General features: G+C 35.6%; 4 protein-coding genes, 1 long non-coding RNA gene and 1 pseudogene across 5 annotated transcripts; 3 read left to right on the top strand and 3 right to left on the bottom strand.

Moving 5' to 3' along the window:
* Positions 1 to 269: 269 nt before the first annotated feature.
* LOC125192783 (receptor like protein 29-like) lies at positions 270 to 2,271 on the top strand. Its single transcript, XM_048090435.1, has one exon. The coding sequence runs from the start codon at positions 750 to 752 to the stop codon at positions 2,181 to 2,183; it is 1,434 nt and encodes a 477-aa protein (XP_047946392.1). The 5' UTR covers positions 270 to 749; the 3' UTR covers positions 2,184 to 2,271.
* Positions 2,272 to 2,384: 113 nt separating this feature from the next.
* On the bottom strand, positions 2,385 to 2,474 carry LOC125197566 (annotated as a pseudogene).
* Positions 2,475 to 3,634: 1,160 nt separating this feature from the next.
* LOC125192848 lies at positions 3,635 to 4,201 on the bottom strand. Its single transcript, XR_007171481.1, has 2 exons — positions 4,137 to 4,201; positions 3,635 to 3,911 (listed from the first exon to the last, which is right to left on the bottom strand). It is a non-coding gene; the product is annotated as an uncharacterized LOC125192848 (long non-coding RNA).
* Positions 4,202 to 6,850: 2,649 nt separating this feature from the next.
* Positions 6,851 to 10,451, top strand: LOC125194394 (glycolate oxidase). Its single transcript, XM_048092582.1, has 11 exons — positions 6,851 to 6,997; positions 7,516 to 7,661; positions 8,028 to 8,152; positions 8,436 to 8,482; positions 8,637 to 8,714; positions 9,019 to 9,143; positions 9,228 to 9,294; positions 9,392 to 9,454; positions 9,544 to 9,613; positions 9,727 to 9,932; positions 10,014 to 10,451. The coding sequence occupies exons 2-11, from the start codon at positions 7,522 to 7,524 to the stop codon at positions 10,203 to 10,205; spliced, it is 1,113 nt and encodes a 370-aa protein (XP_047948539.1). The 5' UTR covers positions 6,851 to 6,997; positions 7,516 to 7,521; the 3' UTR covers positions 10,206 to 10,451.
* Positions 10,452 to 11,041: 590 nt separating this feature from the next.
* Positions 11,042 to 12,116, bottom strand: LOC125194395 (protein TIFY 5A-like). Its single transcript, XM_048092583.1, has 2 exons — positions 11,862 to 12,116; positions 11,042 to 11,436 (listed from the first exon to the last, which is right to left on the bottom strand). Exons 1-2 carry the CDS (start codon positions 12,024 to 12,026, stop codon positions 11,257 to 11,259), a joined length of 345 nt encoding a protein of 114 aa, XP_047948540.1. The 5' UTR covers positions 12,027 to 12,116; the 3' UTR covers positions 11,042 to 11,256.
* Positions 12,117 to 18,971: 6,855 nt separating this feature from the next.
* On the top strand, positions 18,972 to 21,727 carry LOC125196267 (pyruvate dehydrogenase E1 component subunit beta-3, chloroplastic-like). Its single transcript, XM_048094715.1, has 4 exons — positions 18,972 to 19,270; positions 19,585 to 19,688; positions 19,802 to 19,845; positions 20,547 to 21,727. The coding sequence occupies exons 1-4, from the start codon at positions 19,186 to 19,188 to the stop codon at positions 21,517 to 21,519; spliced, it is 1,206 nt and encodes a 401-aa protein (XP_047950672.1). The 5' UTR covers positions 18,972 to 19,185; the 3' UTR covers positions 21,520 to 21,727.
* The last annotated feature ends 6,095 nt before the right edge of the window (positions 21,728 to 27,822 follow it).

The raw sequence follows: 27,822 nt of genomic DNA, 5'->3' as shown, positions 1-27,822 counted from the left end.
TCGATAGTAATAGATTCATTCTTTTTTTAGTGAAAAGTCAACACATTTCTAAAATTAACAATTTTCATATAATGATATTGTTTATAGTTTTAGTTAATTGAATTACATTCTAAAATTAATATTTTAAAATTACCTTAGTCCGTGCATAGCACGGGTGTGATACTAGTTATAATAAAATTAGAGACTCATTTAATAAACAGGGAGTTATGATTCCAATTTCCAAGTGAAAAGCATAAATATGTTGATAATATTTCATTCCTATCAACAATACATACAGTCAAGAGCTTCACCAACAACCATGGTTTGTAATCTAAAAACATGTAGACATGTACAGTCAAGCTTGGTACCCTTTATGGCATCTGTGAATGACATTACTTGATTCCACCAGCTGATCCATCTGGGATGACCTAACATAGACTCTAGTAAAAACTGGGCACAGTAACATTGGCATGTCTGTATCAAGAGAGAGCTGTCCCATCACATTACAACACAGTTTTGTTTTGAACACCACTTTTTCACTTTGACTGCCTTCCCAAATGGCAACTGTTCCCTCTCCTCTCCCCGCATGCCACCCCTCTCTCTCTCCCCATCTCGGCAACAAACCACCCTTTCCCCCTTTTCTTTTGATCTATGCATGCAGCCTTATCACTGGCCAGACCAACCCATGAATTCCCCATTAAATTCCTCACTCCCAAACACACTTTTTTCACAAATCCAAATATTCAGAGGAGAGAATTTCTTACCTTATTATGGCTTCTTCTTCTTCTGTCTTCGTCTTGATTCTTGTCCTTTGTGGTGGAGCTGCGTGTTATGATTACTCCGGCGGCGGAGGGATGGAGGAGGAGGAGCTGTTTGCACTGTTTGAGGTGATGGGGTCGCTGTTGGAGGACCCCACTTGGGCGCAGATGCACCCGCTGCCGTGCACCGATACGCCGTGGCCGGGTGTGGAGTGTGGGCTTATGGAGGAGACTGATATGTTTCACATCACCAAGATTCATGTAGGGGACGACGTCGTTTCACCGCCGTGTAAGGCTTCTGCGAAAATCTCCGACTCTCTTCTCAAATTGCCATACCTTCGAACTCTCTCTCTCATCAATTGCTTCACTGAATCAGAGGTGTCTTTAAACAAACGCCTCTTTCAATCTCTCGCCTCTTTGGAGCACTTGACTCTGGAGTCGAATCCTGCCCTGATCGGAGAGATTCCGTCGACGATCGCGAATCTATCGTCGCTCAAAACGCTGTGCCTGTCGCAGAGCAATCTCAGCGGCGGAATTCCGGAGGAGATTGGAGATCTGGTTAATCTGCAGCAGCTCGTTCTCAGCCGTAACAATTTAACCGGTGCGATTCCTGGTGAAATTGGAGGTTTGGAGAAGCTCACGATTCTCGATCTCAGCTTCAATTCGTTGGATAACACGCTGCCGAGCTCGATCGGCGGCCTCGATTCCCTCGAGAAGATCGATCTGAGCTGGAACAGACTCCGAGGAGCTCCGCCGCCGGAGCTGGGGAATTTGACGAGGCTGAATTTGTTAGATCTGAGCCATAACTCATTCACAGGTCCCATCCATGAAAGCCTCTCGGGAATGCAGCAGTTACAGTACCTAATCATGGAATCCAATCCGTTAAATTCGAAATTCCCCTCCTTCGCGAGCTCGCTCACACGTCTCGCGGTTCTGAGCCTCTCGAGCTGCGGGATCCATGGCCCGATCCCGAGCGTTTTCTCGAATTTGACTAACCTGACGGCGCTGTCGCTCGACGATAACCGCCTCGACGGCGCGGTTCCGGCGGAGATCGGATCGCTGCGGAATCTCGACACGTTGAATCTGAGCAGGAATCATCTGAGCGGGCGGCTGATGTTTCCGCCGGAATTCATGAACAGGATCGGGCAGCGCCTCGACATTCGAGAGAACGACGGTTTGTGCGCGGATCTGGCGGTGAGGACGAGCAATACGAGCTCGAGGCTGTTGCAGAACCCTAGCTGTGACGATGCTGTGATAATTGCTGCGCCTAGCAACAAAACAATGGCGGCGGATCACAGAAATTCCGGTAGTTCTGTGAATTTGAAGCCGGATCTGTACGGTGGTGGTGGTGGTGGTGATTCGAGCTCAGATCACGGCGATTTCGATTCCAGAATTGTGATTTTTGTTCAATTGGTGTTGCTGTTTTTTTTGTTGCTAGCGTCATGAACTATCGCATCCATGGATTCTATGTGTTTTAGGCTAATCAATTAATTTAACATTATTTTCATCAATTTTATAGTAAGTGGAAAACCAAATTAACATCGATTTAGTTCAAGATTAAATTGTTTAGAGATTAATTTTGTTATAGTAAAAAAAGATCGGACATGGACATCTCGATTTATGCATGTCATCCTTGTGCATGGGCGGATATGGACATCTCGATTTATGCGTGTCATCCTTGTGCAGGGGCGATCCTAATCTTCTCTTCCAATTTTATCGGATATCCCCAGAGGGGACATAAGGGGATAGTTGTGGGGGGCTTGTTGTCGTCCCATTCTGTGGAACGAGCTAGCAAGCCAAAGTTGCATGAGATATGGCGGGAAGAGCTAACAAAATACTTCATCCGTCCACGAATAGGAGTCATGTTTTGCCACTTAGTCTGTCCGTGAATATGACTTCTGATTCATTATTTTTATAAATGGTAGTAAAAGGTCTCACATTCCACTCACATATTCTACTAATTTTCTTTCGTTCACTTTTCTTAACATTATTTAAAGCTCAAAAATAAAGAAGACTCCTATAGCATATTATTGTTTAAATTCAATCTAATCTAATCTAATCTATTGAAGCAAATATACGATCTCCTAAATGTTGGGACCACATCACAATACTAGTAGTAGTAGCACAATTTATTGTGATAAGATTGAATTCTAATATTTGGTCATGTGTTAGAACTTAGAAGTGGTGTGGTGATATAGTACAGTAATATGGCTCTAGAAAGTTTGTTTTTTCATGGAGTTGTTGAGTCCCATCAGAGATATTTACTTTGTTGGGAAAATCTTTATTCAGAAGTCAGTAACTAAAACAAGAATGTCGTAATATGTGCGGGGTAAAAAGTCAGACTATTTCTGCATTCTGACTTACTAAAAAGGAAGCATATTAAATATGACTACATTATAGAATGTTTTGGGTGGAGTACTTGTATTTTCATTTTGGGCCCAAGTTGGGTTACCCACAACAAGTCCTGATTGATTTGGGCCGAGTTACATTAGTACTTCTACAGTATTATTTCTCCTATACTTTATAGGAGTGCAATACAAGTCCTGATTGATTTGGGCCGAGTTACATTAATACTTATTATTTCTCCTATACATTATAGGAGTGCAATATTTCAATTATAACGTGGCCATTTCAAATGATACAAGAATTAATGCATAATTAGTTAAACAAAAGAGAGAAGAAAAAAGATAATAAAAATAGTATTAGTGGATAGGGTGATTCATATTATTATTAGTGTTTAGTGAGTTGTAATGGTGGGTCATAAGAGTATAAATTATATATAAATTAATGTATATAAGTAATGAGTTGAGGACAACTTTCCACAAATGAAAAAGCTCATATTTTTATGGGAGAGACGAAAATGGAAAGTGCACATATTTTTATAGGACGAGAGAGTATGAAAATAATAAAATCCTGAATATTATCCAAAGATTTTAAAATTTACTACAGTCTGTTTATCAAACTACTAGGTCAAGTAAAAAAAGTTTCCTAAAAAAGATAGACAAAAGGGCACATAGAAATTTCGTTCTCTTTCGCCCCCTGTGATGGTCCGCTATACTCTCCTCTTGATCTCAGAGTGATCTGACTGATGTTTGCTTTGTCCGCTCGTTGATGCGATCGTCGTTGGGATTGGTGGTGGCGAGGGCTTTGGAGTCAAGATCGTCGTGGAGAGGGCTGAAGGAATCGTCGAGTGAGTGATGGAGGCAAATCAAAGTTTTATTGCTAAAAAAGTTTTCCAAGTCATGCATGAACTTATATGTCAGTTATGCTAATAAATTTAAAGCAAAGAAAAAAGATGATCGGCAAGATAATTTTTTGGAGGACATTTTATTTTTCAAAAATGAAACGAGGGATGCTAAATATAATTGTCTAAATGATGGGACAAAATCGATCATTTACCTTTTTGCTTCCAGGAATAGTTACGGACTGTACCCGTTGCTTAGCACGTGAGGCTCTGCGAGAGCTTTGCGATGATATGTGACTTGATGTACTACTACATGAATCATGATTACTAAAAGAAGGGCTAGAAAAAACAATTAAAAACTAGTTACTAATGAACTCTTTCTATATATATTATTGTTTGTAATTGCCCAAATTTGTAACGAAAATGAATTTAGTTTGAATTGACGAATTAGAACCAATAATACGAAACTAGTAACTATTTACAACCACATGCAAAGTAGTTCCCACCACGTTAGTAATATTCCATCATCGAACATTTCTCTCCAAACAACGAAAAGATAAGCACAAAATAGTACTACAAATTAATTACTAGGGCCATGGTTGCTGTGACGATAGGCCATGAAATGGTCTTGAATATAATAATTCAAGAGCTTGAAATATTTTAAAGATTCTTGTCTGAATTATAAATTGGTTAATCTTATCTTTTGTGCAAAAAGCAAACATTATTTGCTTCCAATGATTTATTTGATAATGACAGACTGAGTATAATTATTCAATGATCCAAGTGACAATTAATATTGCGCTACCCTCTTTAAATTTTGAGGATTATGAAATAAAACTTGATTGATAAGATGTTTTAATATACTGAACGTTCGAGCTTATGTGTATAAACGAACAAAATCTTAAACATGTACGATTAACGAAACCCCATATCAATAATCATTTTTTTTTTTGTTTAGAGGAAATAGTCGTGTTTACAAGAGTATATCTATGTAATATCCAAATATCTCTATTAATTTATTATTATTAATTTTGCATATCTTTACTTTTTCTTGATCATTAAGTTAGATTATTTCTATTATAAATAGGAGTCTTTGTTACCTTTGGAATAATTCATTAAAGAAATACAATTATCTTTTATCATATTTTTATTTTTCTGTATTTTACTTTTCTCAGTCTTTGTTTATCGGTTGCTCGACGGAATTCCTTCCGTGAACTGACCTTTTTTATCCGACAATTTCTTGTCATTATTCTCCGATACGAGTCACATGTTCTAAGTTCTAAGTTCTAACTCACTAAAAATCTTGTATAGTGTTTTACAAAATAATTAACATAAAGCACTCGGACAAGGACAACTTCATATCGCAATTATTTGTGGAAAAGATATCCGTGACGTTGCATTTCAATAATTCACTAACCACTTACAGAAAAGGTTTCTACTATTGGAAAAATTATGAAATTTGCTTGAAACTAAAAAAATTGATAGGAAAAACCGTAAAGTTTAATTTCGCCGACTTAATTTGGAAAATTCGATTTTAATATGATAGCTGAAATTTAAGATCATTTCTATATTAAGAATATGTATAAATTTGACAACAAACTCAATCACATCATCGATTTAAGTTTTCAAAAATGTATGTATTATAGTAATGCACATAATTATTTCAGTTTGCTATTCATTGATATAAAACATATCAGTCCACTCAATATTCATTTGTTGATTGATGAATATAAGAGCATCCCCATCCGTGCTCTTAAATAAGAGTATGGAGGTGGGCCCGGACCCACTTTTACTCCTTGTTCTTAGGTAAGAGCACAACACTCACATCCGTGCTCTTCTGCAAGGACAAGCTCAAGGGTCCCACTATTCTATTATTTAATTTAAATACTTTAATTACTAAAAACATATACAATATAAAAATATATTAAAATATAAAAATTACATAATTAAATCCTAAAAAATAAAAAATACATAATTAAAATTCTAAAGTACATAATTAAAAAGTGAATTTTAGGGTGAAAATTTGAAAAATAAAATAAAAGTGTGTAGAAAATGGATATAATTTATTGAGAAGTGGGAAAATAATTTTTTTATAATTAAAAAATGATTTTTTAAATTAAATTCAATTTTTTTTAAAAATTACAAAAAGAAACGAAATTGCCGTTGGCCAATCGTGTGCCGCCACGTAAGGCTGCTCAGCGGCACGGACGTGCTCTTAGCTAAGAGCAGCGCCGTGCCGCTGGCACGGACGGACAACTCGCAGCGGCGGACGGACGAGCTCGTGCTCAGCGGCACGGACGGACGGACGTCACCGCTGCGGATGCTCTAAGTTGCAGAATCTATATCCTCATAAACTAATATGTTTTGTAAAATAAGACAAATTAAAGTGTGTGAGAGAATAATGTAGAACAAACTCTATTTTATATTATTTTTTCTCTTATATTATTTTCTTTCTATTTTAATTATTTATTATAATTTTTTTAAAACACGTGCAAAAAAGAATAGCAGGGTCATCTTAACTGGGACAGGTGGAATATGATTTTCAGTTTTCGAAGTTCTTATTCTAAAAATTATTGCTGGAAATATCCTAACATAATACTCCATCCAGCTGACTAAATGTGAAATATTTTCTTTATGACATGAGAGTTTATATAATGTTGTTTTGTGAATTAAAGGAAAAGAGAATGATTCAACAAAGAATATAGTACTAAAATATGTGATAAATATTTAGGTGCGGTGTAATTGTAAATGCTAAATAATAGGACGAATTTTAAAATTATTGAATATACTAAAATTTGATGAAAATTCATATTTCCTCCTATAATTGGCCAAAGAAATAAAATGTACACTAGTAAAGAAATAGTAAGTAATAGACAACCACCAACTTAGTCACACTAATTTGTCGTTATTCCATAGTGTAAATTCTTCATTGCATCAAATACTACTATAATATAATGTTTTGGTTGGACTGCTTAAATCTCAACTGCGTATCATATTTGAATTCTCTCCGATTCTCGAATTTCTTTGGCGTTGCTGCGATTGAGCGCAGTTGTTGCAGCACTCTTTTTTACACTCGGTACTCTGCTCTTTCCTTCATATTTTTGTAACTAATCTTCAATTCCAGTAACACCACTGAATCTTCTTCCCTTTTTGTGCTTTTCAATGTGATTTCATATGTTAGATGTTCCTCTTTTGAGCTGATTTTATTCCGCGGGTGTTGTGCTTTGAAGATTCACGTGATTCATCAACTCGAATACTTGTCACCTTTTGTAGCAGTTAATGTATAATCATTGATATTATTCAAATCAATTGCTCATTACTTGCTGATTATTCACTAGATTGATTGAAGCGAAGAATCTATTGGATCCTCTTTTGCAACTGTGTTCAATAAGGCGTTATTTTTGGAAGAAATTTTGTGATTGGATTTTCTGTAATCAGTGTGTGCTAATTAATTTGGGCGTTTAGGGATTCAAATACTGGAGTTTGTAAATTCTGTTTATTGTGTGGTAATGGCTGATTTTGTAACTTTATGATGTTTGATGTTTCATTGCTTTATGATGTTTGATGTTTCATTGCTTGTTGGTGATGATGCAGGGGAATATGGAGAACATTACCAATGTTACGGAGTTTGAGGCCATTGCAAGGGAGAAATTGCCCAAGATGGTTTACGACTATTATGCGTCTGGCGCTGAGGACCAGTGGACTCTCCAGGAAAACCGCAACGCCTTCTCTAGGATACTGTAATGTGCCTCCAAAATTGCTTCAGTTTGTGTTCATGAGAAAACTTTCTGTGTTTTTACTCTAGAATGAAGAAATAAGCACTAGTGTCTATTTGGTATTGCAGATTTTTGTGTTAAGATTCTGTTTCGTTGATGAGTATATGATGTAGAAGATCGTTTAGTTGTTGATAGAGCATATGATGTTTATATATTGTCCTTATGAGTCAATTTTTTCAATTTGTGTGCAAAAAATTGGAGAAACCTAACAATTAGAATTGTATCTTTGGCATTTTCTAATCTTTCAAAATCGTTTGCAAGTAAAAAGAATTGAGGTTTAGTACATTCCCTTTGGTGTTCTTTAACTCTGAAATTCTGTCATTTACATAGGTTTCGCCCTCGCATTCTGATCGACGTTAGTAAGATTGATACAAGTACAAACGTTTTGGGTTACAATATATCAATGCCGATCATGGTTGCTCCAACAGCAATGCAGAAAATGGCACATCCTGAAGGTACAGATGCTGTATCATTGTAGATGTGATTCCAACGGAACTATGTTCGTGCAAAGCATTTTGTTATGACAGGCCGCAGTTTAGGATTTCGAAAGTTTGATATTTACCATATAAGTATGATGAATTATCGTATGTACATTAAAGAAATCCGACCTGTAAACTTTGTTTTTTGTGGCATATAACATTTTCTTCGATTTCTGTGTTTGTACTTCATCAGGCTTTGCTCATAAAACCTCTGGCTGAATTTTCTTTTTTTCTGAATTAAAATTTCACTTTGCTGCAGGGGAGCTTGCCATAGCAAGGGCGGCATCAGCTGCTGGCACCATCATGGTTTGAATTTTGATGTTTTTTTTTTACCATTTCTTTACCTTTTTCTTAAGTCTTTATATGAATGGTTAAGACTGGGAGAAGGAAAGCAGAAAAGATTGGCATGATTGCTACATTTTTATAACCATGCTACTAAATGATGTTTCGTTGGTAATAGACACTATCCTCATGGGCTACATCCAGCGTAGAAGAAGTTTCCTCAGCTGCATCTGGCATTCAATTCTTTCAGCTCTACGTAAGTTGGAGTCTCATATTTGTTCTTCTCCAGATAATGCTTTTCGATTTGAGCAGCATATGAAAAGTCCAGAAACTTCTAATTGCTACTTCTCATAGTACAAGCATTTGAATCTGCGGATAATTTCAGTACTGTTATGTTGATCAACTACACGAGCAATGATTGCTATATAAATTTTACTCCGTTTCACTTTTTTTTCCTTGCTGGAGAGTTGAAACTTAGGAAATTTGTTTTGATGTTTGTATCGTATTTTCTTAACAAAGTAGTACTTGAATTAATCAGAGATATCTTACATTCGATGTAGGTTTTCAAAGACAGAAACGTTGTTCAACAACTTGTGAGAAGGGCTGAAAAGGCCGGCTTCAAGGCAATTGCTCTTACAGTTGATACTCCAAGACTCGGCCGAAGGGAAGCTGATATCAAGAACAGGTGATTTCAGATATGTTTCTACACTTATAGTTAGTGCTTTTTCTATCACGATCAGTGACTAAAGCTTTCACTTATGTCGAATAGATTCACCTTGCCACCCCACTTGACACTAAAAAATTTCGAAGGCTTGGATCTTGGCACACTCGACAAGGTGAATAATTTCAACATTATTTAATAAGTACTAGAATTTTAGTTTCTCTCATTGTGTATGCTTCAATATCAGTAAAAATATCTTGGGATGACTGCAGAGTAACGACTCTGGACTAGCTACATACGTTGCTGGTCAAGTCGATCGGTCCCTTAACTGGAAGGTAAGAACACTATTGTGCTAATACAATTCTTACAAGAAATGATTTGACAAAAACACCTCAAACTATTTAGTGTGATTCGATCCACACAGGATGTGAAGTGGCTTCAGACGATAACTAAGTTGCCAATTCTCGTGAAGGGCGTGCTAACTGCAGAGGACGGTATGGCTGATCTTCGAGAAACTTAAACGAAGTTATTTTTCATCTTCCATTCTAGCCACGGGTGTACTCTAACATTGTTATGTCTGGTTTTACACTTGTTTGCACAATGTTAGCCCGCCTGTCCGTACAAGCAGGGGTATCCGGGATCATTGTGTCGAACCATGGAGCTCGACAGCTCGATTATGTTCCTGCAACCATCATGGCCTTGGAGGAGGTAGTCAGAGCTGCAGAGGGCAGGATTCCAGTTTTCGTAGATGGAGGAATCAGGCGTGGAACCGACGTCTTCAAAGCATTAGCACTCGGCGCATCTGGTGTTTTTGTAAGTTTGGAAACTTCAACATCTCATTTTTGCCTATTTTTTTTATGGTTCATTGAGGTGTTGTTTTTTCATCGATTGCAGATCGGAAGGCCGATAGTTTTCTCGCTGGCAGCTGGCGGTGAGGCGGGCGTGAAGAAAGCCATTGATATGCTGCGCGATGAGTTTGAGCTGACGATGGCGCTGAGTGGGTGTCGGTCGATCAAGGAAATTACGCGGGCCCATGTCGTGGCACCATGGGACGCGGGAAGTACTCGTGTGGCACCGCGCTTGTGAGCAATTGCATCTGCACCAACCACATATGCAAGAACAAAGGAGGAGGTGTGGGAAATCAAGAAATCACTATCTCATTTGTGTGGTGTATATTGCTGTTATGTGTGAAAACGTGTTGTGTTGGATTTGTTTAGTTGGTGTGCAGAATAATTTGATTCCGATTCTTCTTTGGTCAAATAGTGAAGCTGTCCTAAATATTTTAATTTGACACTTCTATATGTTTACTAAAATATGGGCCAGTTTTATGGATTTTTCTGTTAAGAATAAAATGAAATGAATGTGAAACTTACTCACAATTTAATTTTAGATTCTTATTCCGGACTGTCATAATTAATATGATAGCCCCCATATTTCACTCATTCTCAATATAATTATTTGATGTTCTTATAATAATGTCATTAAGTTTCAGTCTTATCATATAATGACCAAAAAATTTTAATTTTTTTTCTGCATTAATATATTATACCTCCATAAATACACCTTTTAAGAGAAGAGCTAGTAAAAGTTAGAGAGAAATAGCTTCGTAAAATGAAAATGCAGTAAAAACACAATTTTATCAAGGGGAAATTGGCATAAAAGTTATAAAGTTTTGATCAAATTTTAGTTTGTCTCGCAATTTAATAAATCAACCGTAAAATATGGAGTTTGCTTTTGTTTGCAATTACCACAGAACGAAAACTTTGGTATAATTGTATGTTCATACAAAAAATTAAACGATGTCGTTTGATTAAAAATATCACAAATTTTTATTAATTTATAAGTTAATTTTTAAAATCATGGCATAGATTGAAATTCTACTAATTCATGATTTTTTTTATCACTCAATCAAACAACAACAATTCCTCACAAAAAAAGCAAATTTAATAAATTATATTTCCCAGCAACTAATTTACATCGAATATTAATCAAACCTTTCCTAACATCCCAATACAATGCATCTAATCTCGTCGCCTATAACCACCAACGACAGCAATAAAATCAATAAACCAACTCCAAAATATCCCAATACGTACCTAATTAACAAATTAACTAAATAATCAATGGCGTGTGTGATCTAGTATGGAGATATTGATTGTGCCCTCGTCTTCCTCTTCTCCAGAAATCTCTGCAGCGACCTCTTCATCGACATCCCCGTCGCCGCCCCGTGCACCGGCGAATTCATCGCCGCCGACGGCGAATTCTTGCTCCATTTCCCCTCCGTTTCTCCGCTCGCCAGCGATATTATCGTCCGCGCCTGCACCATCACAATTTTCATTCAATTTCACGCGCAGCCAATTATGTCGAAATTGAAACTAAAAATAGGACAATAAAAAAAAACACGAATTTTGGTCAAATTCTAGTCTATCCCGCTAGAATTTGCTCAATTTTTTTTCCACTAGAGTCTGATTCAGGTGAAATTGTATCTAATCTGACATACGAAATAATTCCATGTACGAGACTATTGGAATAGTACAATTTATCATTTTTACTGTTTGATAAGGAAGACGCGATAAGAAAAAAATATGACACATTTTAAGTCAGATAACTCTAATATAAGAAAGCCTATCCTCGCAAACGGATTTATAAGTTTGCTGAACAGACAAATTTGACCAAAATTCATGATTTTTTTTTTTCCGATAAATTAGCCTAAAACATAAAAACATGAAATGGAGTTTTTACCTGAAGTTCGGTAGCATCACAAGAAGCAACTTTGCCATTGTAGAAAATCGTTAGCTGCTGCGTTTTGTTTGGACTCTCATTCACATCCGAGCCGCCGCGGTCGGAGAGATGGAAGGAGACGGAAGGTGTGAGGAGGCGAAGCTCCAAATTGCAGCTGCGCTTCATGATTAATTAAGAGATGAATTTACTGAGTTTTTTTTTTTTGTGTGTGTTTTTTTAGAGAGAGAGAGAGAGATGGGTGTGTTTGAAGGAGGAAATGAGGGGTGGGGGAGATTCTTATAAGAGGAATCTAAGGGAGACACGAAACTCATACGGCTTGCCCCCCACGGAGAAAAAATAAATAGTGTAAGAAAAAGACAGCAGTTTGCGAAATAAAATAAATATGTATCACGTGTTCCATGAGCGCGGGCACTTGAATTAGACAGCGGTGAATTCGCACGTGCTCAGTTAAGTCGGCCACAGCTTTCCGCTATTTTCGACACTTAAATTTTGTGATATGAGTGTGTGAGTTGTTTATGATTGGATGAATTGGATTTTATCACTAAATTATGTGGGTAATGTTAGCAGTGACGTAATTGGAGGTACAATGTTTACTTGTAATTAATTGCGCATCTAAAATGCGGATAAGATTCATGTCACTGAGTTGGTTGGAAAATAGAATATTAATTCATGTGTTTAGTTAGCCGTACGTAGTTTATGGTTCAATGTTGATATTAAATAAACACTTCGTTACAAATTTGTTATTTGTGACTTTATGAGAAGTTTTATTACCACTACGGAGTAGAGGTTTGAAAATAAATATCCTTTACAATCGTTACTTGAATATAGAAATTTAAGATGGCTACTTTAAGTCTTTATTTGCTAGTATTAAGTAATGTTAAGATATGGAATAAGTAATAAATGTAAATATTGTTGTTCTCATCATCTCATATAAATATAAAAATTTTTAATAGTTTCTGAATTTTTTCCAAATTTTATTTTTAAAATCTATATACATAAATTCGTTTTTCTAACCCTCGACGAACATTTTCGGTCAAATTAAAGCAGAGTACACGTAGCATATATTATCACTGGGTCATGTGTGGAAAATTTGGCAAATCAATATGACATGCTATTAGTATGCAAGTATACAAAATTTTGATATTTTCAATTTTTTTTCCTAATTTTTGTTTTTTGCTAATTTAAATATATGAACTATGAATTTTTTTTCCAATAAATAATTTCAATCAAAATAAAATTATTTTTTGGAATTTTAATATTTACATTTTTGATAATAAACCTAAAATTGTATTGGCCCATTTCTAATGCCAAAGGCCAACATTGTATATGATAATTCCCTAATAAAAACTATATAAATAATGGAAAAGGAATACAACAATAACATGCATTCAAATTATATTTCTTGTAGTTAATTTCTCGGCATTAATTATTACGTGTAAGAGCATCTCCAACAGTACTGCAAAACCTAAAATGCAGTAGGAAAATCTCTCCAACAGTATCCCATTATTGGTTTTTTTGGAAAAATACCTATCTTTAGGTTTGCACTAAAAGTATACCAAAAACACTTTCATAGTTTGAGTTATTGCATTCAAGTCCAAATCAATTCATATTTATCAAAATAGAAGAAGGGAAGGATAGAAGAAGAGAAGGAAGAGAAATTAAAATATAGAGAAAAAAAAAACTTACAGAGAGCATAAAGCGGCGTGGAGAAGATGAAACTGTGAATTAACCTAATCTAATCTTATTAATATTTGATTTAGTTATTAAATAGTGGGCTAGCCCATATTAATATTATATTATTCAATATATTGAAAATAAGTATTTTATAATTTATAATCTAACGGTACATATAACAAAAATAGTTAACATTAGTAATTAAAACAATGCATAATATAGAAATTCTAAAATAGAGAAACATAAGCCAAATACATAAAATAAAAATAGAAGATTGATAATTAAAATTGCAACAACTAATAAAACCATAATCTAATAATAATCCGGTAAATTAGAATCAGATCCTCCAATATTGTTGAGCAAAGAAGAGTAGGTTCCAGCCACATAGTCATTTGGTTGATCTTGAACTTCGAAATGCACTAGTTAACCATTTGTAGGAACAATATGCAAATTTCGAACATTGAGTTTTAGTTATTTTATCGTAGTATGTTTTATGTACTTGTGGTATTTTTAAATGAAATTTAATTTGAGTTTTAGTTATTTTATGAGTACGTTGTAATTTTTTTATAGTATTTTTATTATATTTAAAATATAAATTTTGTAATTTATTATTTAATGAATACTAGATTTCATATTTAGTTGTATTAATTAATAAATCTTATATTATATTATTTAATTAATTTAAGATATTGACAAAGTGCCATGGGGTTAGTGTTATACAATATGTCAATATTTATGAGGCGGGGCCACAAATTATAGATATTTTCTCAGTCATTGCTATTGGAAAAGTAGTAAAATTTTACTCAGTCAAACATGACTATGTCTATGTATCAAAAACGTTTTAATGATTGAGAACTCTTTGTCTACTAATCTAGATTGAGGCATACAAACTTTTCAAAGTTTGAGAAATTTCCAGCAAGTAATTTAATAGTCAATGAAGTCTACTTCAAGTAGAAACGGTGAAGTATCAGCACACGAAAAACAAGATATTGGTAAACCAAATTAAATGTAAAATTGTTCATAAATACAAAATTTAACAATTTAAGATAAAATATGACACTTTTTAATGCAAAAGAAAGGTTTAAACCATAAGACGAGCAAGGATCGATGTTCATAGTACAGGATGAATCAACAAAAAAGAGAAGACCTCATAAAAGTACGACATGACAACGGGGAGGGCGGGGATGGCGGGGATGGGCGGACCCAAACGATGACCCCCAAAATGTTCACACTATGATGGGGTTGGGATGAGTCAAATTGGCCAAATGATGCCGGGGCGGTATGGGCAAATATGTCGGGATGGTGGGAGGGAGGCGGGGCAGGATGGAGGGTATGGGGCCAAAAAAGGGGGGGTGGGCGGGATGATCCCCGGGACGGGGATAGCGGCGCCGCCAAATATATCGGGGGGGGGGTCAAATAAAAAGGGGGTGGGGACCCCTAGGGAATTGGTATGGGCCATTTTGGGTTGGCCGATGATTCCCCCATCTGCCCCGGAGACGAGTACATCGGGCTTTTTTTTTGGGGATCCCCCCGGCCGCCCCGTGAGACCCCCCGATGGGCGGAGCCCCATTAAGGGCAGAAAAAAAGGGAAAGGGGAAACCCGGAAAGGGGGGGGAAGGGGCAAGGGCAAAGCCCGGCTCTTCACCCACCAAAGGGGGAGGAGGAGGGTGAGGAATGGGAAGGGCTAGTGCTGACGTGACATGTAGTTTTTGTGGGAAGGGCTAATGGAGGGGCGAGTGGGAGGGTCGCCACCGGAGACATCCTAAGGATGATTAGGATGTAAAACAAAGGCTTCATATAAATTAAGGACCAATGTTGTACTTATGCAGATCTTTTGGAGTTTGAATCCCATCTCCTGCTTCAGATATATACACAAAATAATTACACAATTTATAATTTATTAATAAATCAAATTACCACAATTTCAGTTGTATTAAATTATAAAAATCTATACTACTATTATAATTATTTTTTGAATCTATATAATAGACATAGTTGTGGAATAGGTACATATATATTCAATTACTTTTATTCAAAAAGAATTATCAACAAATTAATTTATATAAGCTGTACTATAATTTAGTTATATAAGAAATGAAATACATTTTTATTGAGAATTTTGAAAAGGTGTGAGAAATTGGAAAAAAAAGGTTTTGCATACGAAAGATATTATCTTTGAAAGAATCAAATATCCATCATGAGAAAAGCATGCTGCTTTAAATATACTCATATATCAAAAATTAAATATAAGCCCTCATTAAAATTATTTTTTCAACTTTTTTTTATTAAATTTTGTTAAAATTTATTTAAATTTAATGTAAATTATGTGTAAAAACCCCTATAAATAATCTAAATCACCTAAAATATACTTTAAAATAAAATTTCATAAATTATAGTCCTTATTAATATTTATTTCTGCGTCCGCCATGGCTGCGAGATTAGTTGCCCCTCAATAATTTATTAACATAAGTTATTGATCAAGGACAAAAGAGATCATTATCGAGAATAAAATATATCTAATATAATCTTCTTAATTAAATAATTTCTGCGAGATCAGTTATCCCTCACTTAATAATTTATTAACTCGAATGTGAAAAGGGGGAAGAATGTGGGGCCAAAGGACTATATCCTAATCTAAAATTAGTATTTTAATTAGTCTTGGTTAGAAGAAAGTTGTGTTAAACATTCTACGAAAATGAGCTAACATGCCAACGGTTGCGTGAAAATATTTATTTTTGCTCTCAAAAAAGTAGAAACAAGTTGTTTTTGAGACGATACTTTTGTTGAATATTTGACAATTTATAGTTGTTTGTCACGAAAGGTGCTACAAGCCTACAATATAATTTTATTTGTCACGTTTATGTTCATTGGCAGCTGTGGTTGTATTAGTGTTATTATACCGAATGAATATTTGACGAATCGACATGTTAGAAATGCGATTTGACACAATTACACAATATTTGAGATTTGTGTAAATTTCTAGGGAAGTGGCCAAGTGGGAGAGAAAGTGAAAATAGGAAAATGATTGTATTAAAAATTGATATAAAGTGTGAGAAAATTCATAGTACTCCCTCCGTCCCGACTAAGATGACATATTGCTTAGCCAATACGGGGTTTTAGGAGTTATTGGTTAAAGTGTTTAATTGGAGAGAGAGAAGGTGAGTGTAAGTATTAAAGTAGAGAGATAAAGAAAGATGAATATTTTAATAAGAGTGAGAAAAAGTGGTTGAGTGTATTAATTGAAGAGATAAAGTTACCAAAAAAGTAAATGTGTCATCTTAGTTGGGACAAACAAAAAAGGAAAACGTGTCATCTTAAGCGGAACGGAGGGAGTACTAAAATTTGATCAAATTCTCTTACGAAGTCTGTTTTCAGTTATCTCTTGCTAATTTTTTTGATAAAATTATCTCTGGGTTATTTAATTACGTCTCAGTCACATCGAAATAGATACTATCTTTTCATTTTGGTCCGTCCAATAATATAGTTTTTTTATTTTGATAAATTCTTTCTCTTTAATGAGATGGGCTTTTTCTTCACTAACATACTCTCCAATAACTATTTCTTTCTATCTCTCTCATACATTGTCAATTATGCATAAAACGGAATTGACCATATTACCCTTGATCCATTTAAAATATCTTACGCGTATATAATTAAATATAATAGATATTTACGATATAAGTTTTAAATAAGTATCGTGCATTTAATAAGAAATAACTCCAAGATTCGAAATGACACTAATGAAATTAAAATATGATCAATTTGCATAACATAATTACTTGATGAGTTGATGTGTCCTTTTTTTGGAGATTAATTATTTACAATATTTGAATTTGCTATTCATCCATCTAATAGATCTTAACCTAGTAAATGATTTGGCACATGACTCCTTTATTACACAATATTAACCGATTGAGTAATAATCCAGTTGATTTTATACTTGATGAATCAATTCTATCTTATATAGCACCTATTTTCATTGGCGGATCCAGGATAATGTGATCGGGTTCAACCGACCCCGTCGCAGATCTATTAAATTTGATTTTTGGAGTTATCGATAACCCCATAACGTGACAGCTCTGCCTCAATTCCTTTCAATACTAGAAGTTCACTTTCGTTCTTCATTCCCGAACCATCCATTGCTAGCAACGATTGCTGCACTGTCAACACCTTCCGACAATCTTCTTCATTGTGTCTAATTTTACGAATTTTATTATTTGGATCTCCCGTTACATATTGCATATGGATTTATGCCGTCTTGAAATTAAATGTTCTATCTAATACATACATCATCTCGAAAACCACATAAATTAACCTAAGTCGACATCAAAAGTTAGCTAGGGACATTTCGTGTTTCCTCCACCATGACCCAAACACAAATAAAATTAAACCTAATTGGTGCCACGAGACACACATTATGGAAACGAATGAGTATTTAATATTCAATTATGCATAAAACCCGTAATAACTCAATTCCAAATAGTCTTTAATATTATGGAAACGAATGAGTATTATTATTGCAAATAACATTAATTATTCTTAAAAATAAAAGTGACAATCTAATCTAAATTCTGATGAACTCAAACCCCTAGCCTTCACTTTTTGCTACCACGACTCTGTCGAAGCAACCACCGCCACCGTAAACAGATCCTCGCCACCGCATTGTTCCATAGCAGCCAACGAAGCCATCCAACAGTCTAATGCGGGAGGGATGTGAAATCTTCGCCTCCAAAACTTCCAACAACCTCATCGGCGGTCACAACACCCGTGATCTCCCCGCTCCGCTCGACATCACTTATTAAATTCTTTCAATAATCGAGCAAGGGGTGTTAGAAAATAACACTTAGGCAAAACATGCCTTATTCATGGTGTGATGATATTAATATGAGCCCATTCACATTGGAAGTACTACTCCCTCCGTTCCATAGTAATATAGTCATTTTGCTATTTTGGTAAGTTCCATAGTAATAGCGTTATTTCTCTTTTTAGTAAAAGTCAACATATTTTTTCACACCTACTTTACTCTCTCTTATTTTTTTTCTCTCTTCATCTCTCTACCTTTTTCATTTTCCACTTTATTCTCCCTTACTTAACTCACCTAACACAATTTTTTTTAATCTGCGTACCGAAAAGAAACGCCTCCATTATTATGGAACGGAGGGAGTATCTTTTTTCCATATAGCTGAATTGGGTATCGACGTTGGGCCAGGCCCATTAGAGTATATTTGTCGATCCATTAGTATAAGAAATAAGGCAGCGAAAACGGAATTGACCATATTACCCTTGATCCATTTGAATAACGGATGTCTTTCTTATTTACCATGTTACCCTTTATTGTGCCACGTGTCTAGTATTAATTGGCTATCAGGATTCTAGAGCAGTTGATCGGATTCAGAGGATTCAGCAGCATGATTGAACTGAAAACTTGTGGTGCAGCAATCAGCTCTCATACTGTTCTTACCTCTTCAGCTACTTTCCTCTTCACCGCAAATCGCCGCAGCGTCTTCACCAGCTCCTCCGCGAAAACGTGAAATTCATGTTTTTTTGGGAGCAATTTCTTAGTTTTTGCTATTTTGATCAGTAAGTTGCAGCGTTTGCACAATTGAGGAGCTTCGGATCGTCTAGCATCTCTAATTCTCGAATCTGTTGAATGGCGGCCGCGATTCTACACGGAGTTGGAGCTACAACGCCTCTCTCATCGGTCAATTACAATAATTCTCGCAGATCGCTCCCAGGTTCTGGTGTTTCGGGTTTTGTTTGTAGTACTAGTGTTGTTTTGTTATTTCCTCTTATTGTACTTAGAAATTTGCTGGATTTCCCCTTTCCTTGAGTAATTGCTTTGCGTTATTGTAGCAAGCTCTTGTTAATTCAGTTATTTGTGGCTGTGTGGGATGATTTTGATGATTCATTTTCGAAAATCCTAATCGTTATGTTAGCCCTAGTTTGTGTATATGCTGTTCTGGTTTTTGTATTCAACCAGTTTTATCTACTTAAGTGTAATTATTTAGATTTGGTTTTGATGTTTCCTATTTTTATCAATATATTCCAGAGAGGAAAAGAGCTTCATTTGTCATTCAATGCTATGGGAGTTTGTCGTCTAGGTCGAACATCGGCATTAACAGGGCGGCAAAGTTGTCAACTAATGCAGTTGCAGTAAGTTTACCATTAACAAAGCAGTGTGTGCATTCCCATTCCAACGTATATTCATCTCTGACTAGCTATTTGTAACTATCCTAATTTGTTGTGTTGTTCTTGTTTTACGGCAGACGAAGCAAGATAACGTAACAGCTTCTACTCCATCCAAGCCCGGGTACTTCTTGTTTTTCTACTTTATTCAAATCTAGCCTCAGTTTACGGACCAATTACTGATAAGTATGCTGCCATTTTTTATTTGGATGAAGATCTCAAAGATGTTTGTTTTTCGTCATAAGTGAAAAAGAATGAACTAATGAAATTTGGACAGTCTTATTCCAAGCTTACTCTGTTGCTTGTTATGCTAGTCTGAAAATTGATTATTGAATTAATACATCACTTCGTTTAACCCCATAGAAAATTTATGACCTTTTCTTCGCTTAACAGGGATCATATGTACTTTACCTTTTCTTCCTAATAGTCATATAGTCTGGTATGATTAGTTGATTCTAGAATCAACTCCTCTAATAGTTCTTGTAACTTAGATGGTCCCCATTTCTATACATCTATGTCAATTCGTTAATAACTATGATTTCAGATTAGGAGTCTTCATGCCGTTAACCTAATTCATAGGAAAGTCTCAGGATTATGCATGTTGAGTAAGTGAGTTACACAAAACTCAAATTCTGAACCATTAATAATCCCTTGAGGAGATTCTCATTGTGAGTGTTTAAACCAATCAGTTATCTGTTTAGAATTAGGGTGGAGTCACACTTGGATTTGTGTCACTAAAATCCGATTGTATTAACTTATTGACACCTCTTAATTAATTGAGATGAGAATATTTGACCATTCATTACTTGCCATGACTGCTCCCAGGCATGAACTTTTGCTTTTTGAGGCTCTCCGTGAAGGGCTGGAAGAAGAGATGGAACGAGATCCCCGGGTTTGTGTCATGGGTGAAGATGTTGGCCACTATGGAGGATCATACAAGGTGACAAAGGGCCTGGCAGACAAGTATGGAGATCTCAGAGTCCTCGACACACCCATTGCTGAGAACTCATTCACTGGCATGGGCATTGGAGCTGCCATGACTGGATTGCGCCCCATTGTTGAGGGAATGAACATGGGTTTTCTCCTTCTAGCCTTCAATCAGATCTCTAACAACTGTGGCATGCTTCACTACACATCTGGGGGACAGTTTAAAATACCAATAGTCATCCGTGGACCTGGAGGTGTTGGTCGACAGCTTGGAGCAGAGCATTCACAGCGTTTGGAGTCATATTTCCAGTCAATTCCTGGGATTCAGATGGTGGCTTGCTCGACGCCCTATAATGCCAAGGGTTTGATGAAAGCTGCTATTAGAAGTGATAATCCTGTTATTCTCTTTGAGCATGTCTTACTCTACAATCTAAAAGAGAGAATCCCAGATGAAGAGTATGTATTGAGTCTCGAGGAAGCTGAGATGGTCAGAACAGGAGAGCACGTCACCATTCTAACATATTCTAGAATGAGATATCATGTTATGCAAGCTGCTAAGACTCTGGTAAACAAAGGATATGATCCTGAAGTCATTGATATCAGATCACTGAAGCCATTTGATCTTCACACCATTGGGAATTCAGTGAAGAAGACTCATCGTGTGGTCATTGTTGAAGAGTGCATGAGAACGGGTGGAATTGGTGCCAGCTTGACAGCTTCAATAAATGAACATTTCCATGATTACTTGGATGCTCCAATTGTGTGTTTGTCATCTCAGGACGTGCCAACTCCATATGCCGGGACTCTGGAGGACTGGACTGTTGTTCAACCTGCACAGATTGTTGCTGCTGTTGAGCAGCTCTGCCAGTAGTACCTAACATCCATTCTTGATTTGTACGATTGCCAAATTTTGTGATAAATCATAGGTTTGTTCGAGTTGCTTTTGTTTGAGATGTGTGCTGTTTAAGTAAGTCAGACAGGCTTTGTAGTTGTCTTTTCTCTTTCTAGAAGGGAAATTGATGTTAGAAGTGGTGTAACTTTAAAGATTTTGTTGTATGAATACCTTTGAGCTTGACGTACATGCCAGATGAGTCTGTAATATTAAGTTGCATATGCTGACTGGTGCAGTTTACGGCGAAAGAGACCAGCACGATTCTTCTAATAACAGATTTCAGAATGCAGTCATGCCTAGCTTCCTGTTCTGTAATAGTAATTGTTTTTATCACTAATATCTGCAGGGACATGTTTACACGGAAAACAACCAGTTTCGGATCCATAGGAGGGCTTTGTGACCACCTCTCCATTGCTAAGTAGTATTTCCCTTCGCATCCCCTCTTCTAAACTTAAACATTTAACTTTTTTTTTGTTTCGTTACTCGTTTAATTCCCCTGTATCATCTAGAATGAAGCTCTCTAGCACATCTATATCTGGATTATGCAGAAATTGCTTACTTATGATCAATGAAGGTGGAAACTGTGGATTTGGAATGTATTTCGCACCTCACTTATTTGCATAATCACTTATCTCACCTCACTTATTTGTTTCATTACTCGTTTTATTCCCTCGCATCATCTTGAATGCAGCTCTCTAGCACATCTATATATGGATTATGCAGAAATCGCTAACTAATGATCAATGAAGGTGGAAACTGTGGATTTGGACCGTATTTGCTTATCGCACCTCACTTATTTGCCCAACAGATTGCAATCACAGTTTTCTATATCATGCCACAGCTATGATCGAAGAAGTAGCTTAACTAGTAGGATTGCTGTGCTCATGCTTCCTTCTCGTTTACATAGTGACATGGCTCGTGGCATAGCTCAATGAGCGTAGGCGTAGCTTACACTCATAGTATTTTTTATCATATCACATCAATGGTCCATGAAGTAGCCTACTAGTAGGCTTGCCCAGTTCATGCCTCCTTCCTTGTTTACGCTGTGACATGGCTTGTGGCATTGCTCAACGAGTGTAGGCGTATCCACGCACATGTGAACACGGGCATTGTCTGATTCGATACATGCTCTCAGCACATCAGGTGTTTGTTTGTTGGTGTGGACTGTGGATTCCCAGCATAATTTTGTTTTACATTGCTCTACGATATTTAAATCGCGCTGCTTCTTGTGCGTATTTAATAATGTTTGGTTGCGTTTTGCTGCATTTATACTCTCCATGTGGAGCAAAAGATAACCATATCTTTTTCTTTGTCTGCTCAAATCTTGTCCTCATATCATCTCTTTATCTGCCTAATCTGTGTCTCAAGAATCACATGTAGATCAATCTTGTATTTGCATTGTTATTATACTTGGCCAAGTTTCCTTCTCTCTCAGGCAAAGCAGATATTTAGTACTAGCACATTGGGCACAAGTGGCCTTGAATGCTCCTGGTTATCATTGAATTCTTTTATTCTGTTACACAAAGCACTCTGTTTCTTTAAATATTAGGTTGCCAAAAACAAATATGTACAAAACATAGGGTCTAAACCAAACCAAACAATTATCTTTACTTTTATTTTTCAGGATTTGGAATTAAATTTCTTGACTTGTTTCAAATTGATCCTTAGATACACTATTTCATAGTCCATCCCTGTATGAATAGTAGTCTTATTTTTTTCTAATACTAGTTTCTAGAAATATGAAGAAATGTAAAAAAATGAGTGGAATGCGTCTCATTTTTTACATACTCCGTATTAGTTTTACATTGAAATGTGAGATTTACTTCTATTAACTGACGAACCAAAATAGTAAAATTAGATTAATTGCCACATAACTTAATACTTCAATTAAGCTTTGTGAGAAGTTAGTATATGTAAATGCTAAATATGGAATGAGCAAAAATCTAAAACGCAATAAATTCGTGTGTCATTACATAATAAACACAATCGACACAAACATTATAGACACTAGTTGTCTTAATTAACTATCTTCCACAATAAAGTTTGAGATATTGACATCTAATATCACGAAACTTTCAAAAAATTGGGTTTTTCCCACGAACTTTAAAATTGACAATTAATATCACGAACTTTACCCCCGGTTTATTTTTTTCCCACGAATGGAAAAATTCCCACAAATAATATTATGATCGGATTTGTTTTCGTAATTTATCTGATAACAATTTTGAGAACTTCAAGTTTTTCAATCTTTGAAGATAGTTTTTCAACCCTCCAAAATTATTTTTCAATCTATTAAAATAACACGAATTTTTTCATTCGTGGGAAAAAACAAACCGGGGGTAAAGTTTGTGATATCAATTTTAAAGTTTGTGGGAAAAACCCAACTTTTTGAAAGTTTTGTAATATTAGATGCCAATATCCCATAAAGTTTTATATTTCTGCTCAAAATTTCAAGATTGAGTCACCATGTATAGTAGAATATCTTATTACGTTATATCCAGATGTATTAAGATTCAGTTCTGTGTTTTTTTAATTATGATTACACGTGTAGAAGTGAGGTAAAGTTGCATGCAGAAGAAAGCAAGATTTGATCAGCTGAAATCCACGCGATGCATGCATGCAAAATCACGAGAAGTTGTGTGTCGTGACATTCACTCATTTTGTTTGGTTTTATACTTCTATAACTCTAACCAGTGTCGTCTCATGCCCATTTTGTAAGGATATATGGGAACATCCTTTGATTCATTCTCTCACTTCAGCATATAATGCCTCGTGCCTTCAACAGATATATGCAGTGGCGGATTCAGAATTTCGATTTTGAGGTGCGACAAAACCCTTTGGATAATGTCTGACACACGGATGAGCTAAAGGGCATTATCGGGAAAGTTTACAACATGGTTACATAATTTATACTTCGAAGCCTACTCCAAACACATGTCTGGGATGAACGAGACTCGACTAAAAAAGCGCCTCCGATTTCTCGTTTCTCTTCAAAAACAATTGGGATTCTAGATGCGTGCAAGTAGTTTATTTTAATTTAATCGTGTTATTATTTCAGTTATGTACTTTATTTAAATTTTATTGAATTTTAATCGGTATATTAATTTACTTGGTATATATGAATGTGCATAATTGCAAGATATATGAAATATGGATTTTAAAAAAGATATATAATTCATGAATACTGCAACAAGTGATTATTTTTTTTTTTGGTTTGACCACAGGTGTACCGAACCCACCTTTTGCGGAATCCGACTAATCCTGCTCGACCAGGTTTGCGGATTAAGGCCGAAAGTCTCCCAGCGGGTGGTGGGGTTTGAACCCGTGACCTCAAGGTCACCACAGCTCCGCGCTGCCAACAGCGCTACAACCCGTTGGTACTGCAACAAGTGATTAGATGAGATGAAATGTTCATAGAGTTGTACTTGTGGATGTTATGTAGTAATATAGGAGTATATTATTGAAGGGATATATGAGTCCATAAATTATGTTACTCTAAAATGGCTGTAAAATAGAAAGAAGCTACGTAGATTAATTTCACAAACATACCTTGTTTTATTAATTTCTTTCTTAATTTATGGTGGCAATTGAACAATCTTACTTCGGAAACGCCAAAATTATCCACAAGGTCGTTTTTTTGACATGTGTATATGAATTCTAGTTATATCAATAAGCATATCTCGATTAATGTATCAATCTAGTCCCTAGATATCTTAACTTATGTACTATATAATAATTTATTTAGCATGACAATGCATGGTAATAACGACAAATTAGTCCTAATATCTATAAGGGGCCGTTTTTACTTGTATTTCATTAGTTTCAACTTAGTTAAAATTACCTTAACTTTGATTTATCTAGGTAAGTTTGAGCCATATCTCAGTCTCAATGTGCCTCAGTATGTCCGATGATAATTATTTTGATCCAAATACTGATTATCGACACGACAAGCTATTGTCTCACAAACTAGCTAATTAGATGCAAGCCTCTTATTGAGGTGAACTCCTTTTTGTTCCCACCGTACATAGTATTAGCATCCGTTTCCAGCTGTCGCTCATCCATTTAATTTAATGAAATCAAGATAGATTCTATTTTGAATATTAATAACATAAAAATTAGGTAAGTTTGAGCCATATCTCAGTATGTCCGATGATAATTATTTTGATCCAAATACTAATTATCGACACGATAAGCTATTGTCTCACAAACTAGCTAATTAGATGCAAGCCTCTTATTGAGGTGAACTCCTTTTTGTTCCCACTGTACATAGTATTAACATCCGTTTCCAGCTGTCGCTCATCCATTTAATTTAATGAAATCAAGATAGATTCTATTTTGAATATTAATAACATAAAAATTAGGTAAGTTTGAGCCATATCTCAGTATGTCCGATGATAATTATTTTGATCAAAATACTGATTATCGACACGATAAGCTATTGTCTCACAAACTAGCTAATTAGATGCAAGCCTCTTATTGAGTGGACTCCTTTTTGTTCCCACCGTACATAGTATTAGCATCCGTTTCCAGCTGTCGCTCATCCATTTAATTTAATGAAATCAAGATAGATTCTATTTTGAATATTAATAACATAAAAATTAGCTGAGTTGAGATATTTGAGCCTTTTTCATTATTTTTTAGAAGGAATTGATTTTAAAATTTATTGGCGTGCAAGTTAGAGCCGACAAAGGCCGTGCAATTAAAGGAGTACATTTTTTTTTTTGAAATTATTAGTAGTTCCATTTTTATGAGTTTAATATATTAATACACCTGTAATATTTGAATTTTCACAAAATAAAACATTAGAGCGTTACTCTCTGGTATGACTTCACTACAACATATCAAATACTGTCACCTAAAATATAGTACTACTAGTATAAGGAAACTATCATTTTATAATCACAAACTATTTTAATTTTGTGAAAAAAATATCCTTTATAAACCATCAAATTATAAATTAAAGTAATACTATGTTTTTAGCAACTCAGGATTTTTTTTTTGTTATAAGGAAACAATTTAGAATTCAAAGAGATATTTTTTCATTAAAATACCATATGAAACTTAACCTATACTATTAAACAAAGGTGATTTGTTTTTGATTGACTTGCATAGAGAAACATGGGCAGAGCGCAATGCACCTAGTCCTATGTAGATTCCTATAGCCTAATACAAAAACATGAGTAGAGCAATGCACCTAGTCCTATGTCGAAACCTAGCCTAATACAAAATTTGGTTCCCATTATAATTTACAATACGTGTCACTAATGTAGGCACATGATGAAGCATAACAACCCTCTCAAGAAGACAACCTTCTCAAGATAGCTTTCCCTTTATTCCATTGTAAAATATATTTGATTCTACGCATATGGTCTAGTATGCATTATAGATCATAATAAATTAACCGAAATTGGGAAAAGGAAAAAAGAAATTCGGGAATCTCACGGTCCTCCTACATCATCGGGCGCTTAAATCTGACTAAACAGAGTTCGAAAGGGCAGCCGACGAGCGAAATTCCGCAACCCTAATCGAAAGGGCGCCGTAAAACCGTCGAGTAAACCTCGTCACATGATACGTGGAGCCCTAACCGTTACACTCTCGTGTCATTTTCTGAACGCACATTAATTAGTACAGTCTATAGATCGATGATCGTGCATGTGTGGTATGGCCATATCAATATACTATCCTAATACAAACCCAATGAGTGTGGTTGAGTGGTAGAGACTCGTCTATTCTTAATCAAATGTAAGTGGATCGAATTTTGATTTTGGACATATAATAGTAGCTTTAAATCCTTAGTCAATTGTCTTACCTTCTAAGATGTCTACAAGTCAGCAAAGAGATTGATCATTGAAATAGTTGGTGAATGTTCTAGTTATAATATAAAAAAGTACCATTTCAATACACGTGGCGTGCATTCGTGACGGCAACATGACAATATAGAGGGGTAGTTAGTCTTGGTATCTTCCAAGGTGGTAGGAAGTTCTCTGTGGGCAATAGCTTGAATTGAGGGGAGTTTGTGCCTAACAGAAGACAAGGGTGCGGTTATGGTCAGTCTAAATTATATGCTTTCAAAGGTGACGATGTTTTCTGCTACAAATTATGGGCAAAGTTTGATTTCAAAGAAAGTGATAAATAGTTTAGTCTATTCTCCTTTTCTTTTCAATTAAGGTAAAAAATAAAAACATTCAAATCTTGAAATTGGCGAGCATATTGTTTGTAATAAAACTAAATGAGACTTGTATTATAATATTGACTAAAAATAGCAAATACGATTCTTATTTA

The sequence above is a fragment of the Salvia hispanica genome, chromosome 6 (genome assembly GCF_023119035.1).
Source record: "Salvia hispanica cultivar TCC Black 2014 chromosome 6, UniMelb_Shisp_WGS_1.0, whole genome shotgun sequence".
NCBI lineage: Eukaryota > Viridiplantae > Streptophyta > Magnoliopsida > Lamiales > Lamiaceae > Salvia > Salvia hispanica.
The sequence above is the reverse complement of the archived record's forward strand: the minus strand, read 5'-3'. Positions and strand labels throughout refer to the sequence as shown.

Coding starts and splice junctions, on each gene's coding strand:
- LOC125194395 (XM_048092583.1), bottom strand. CDS start 12,026: ATGAAGCGCAGCTGCAATTTGGAGCTTCGCCTCCTCACACCTTCCGTC. Junction 11,437..11,861: donor GTGATGCTACCGAACTTCAG/GTAAAAACTCCA, acceptor GTGATGGTGCAG/GCGCGGACGATAATATCGCT.
- LOC125196267 (XM_048094715.1), top strand. CDS start 19,186: ATGGCGGCCGCGATTCTACACGGAGTTGGAGCTACAACGCCTCTCTCA. Junction 19,271..19,584: donor TTCTCGCAGATCGCTCCCAG/GTTCTGGTGTTT, acceptor AATATATTCCAG/AGAGGAAAAGAGCTTCATTT. Junction 19,846..20,546: donor TCTACTCCATCCAAGCCCGG/GTACTTCTTGTT, acceptor GACTGCTCCCAG/GCATGAACTTTTGCTTTTTG.
- LOC125194394 (XM_048092582.1), top strand. CDS start 7,522: ATGGAGAACATTACCAATGTTACGGAGTTTGAGGCCATTGCAAGGGAG. Junction 7,662..8,027: donor AACGCCTTCTCTAGGATACT/GTAATGTGCCTC, acceptor TCATTTACATAG/GTTTCGCCCTCGCATTCTGA. Junction 9,933..10,013: donor TCGGCGCATCTGGTGTTTTT/GTAAGTTTGGAA, acceptor CATCGATTGCAG/ATCGGAAGGCCGATAGTTTT.
- LOC125192783 (XM_048090435.1), top strand. CDS start 750: ATGGCTTCTTCTTCTTCTGTCTTCGTCTTGATTCTTGTCCTTTGTGGT.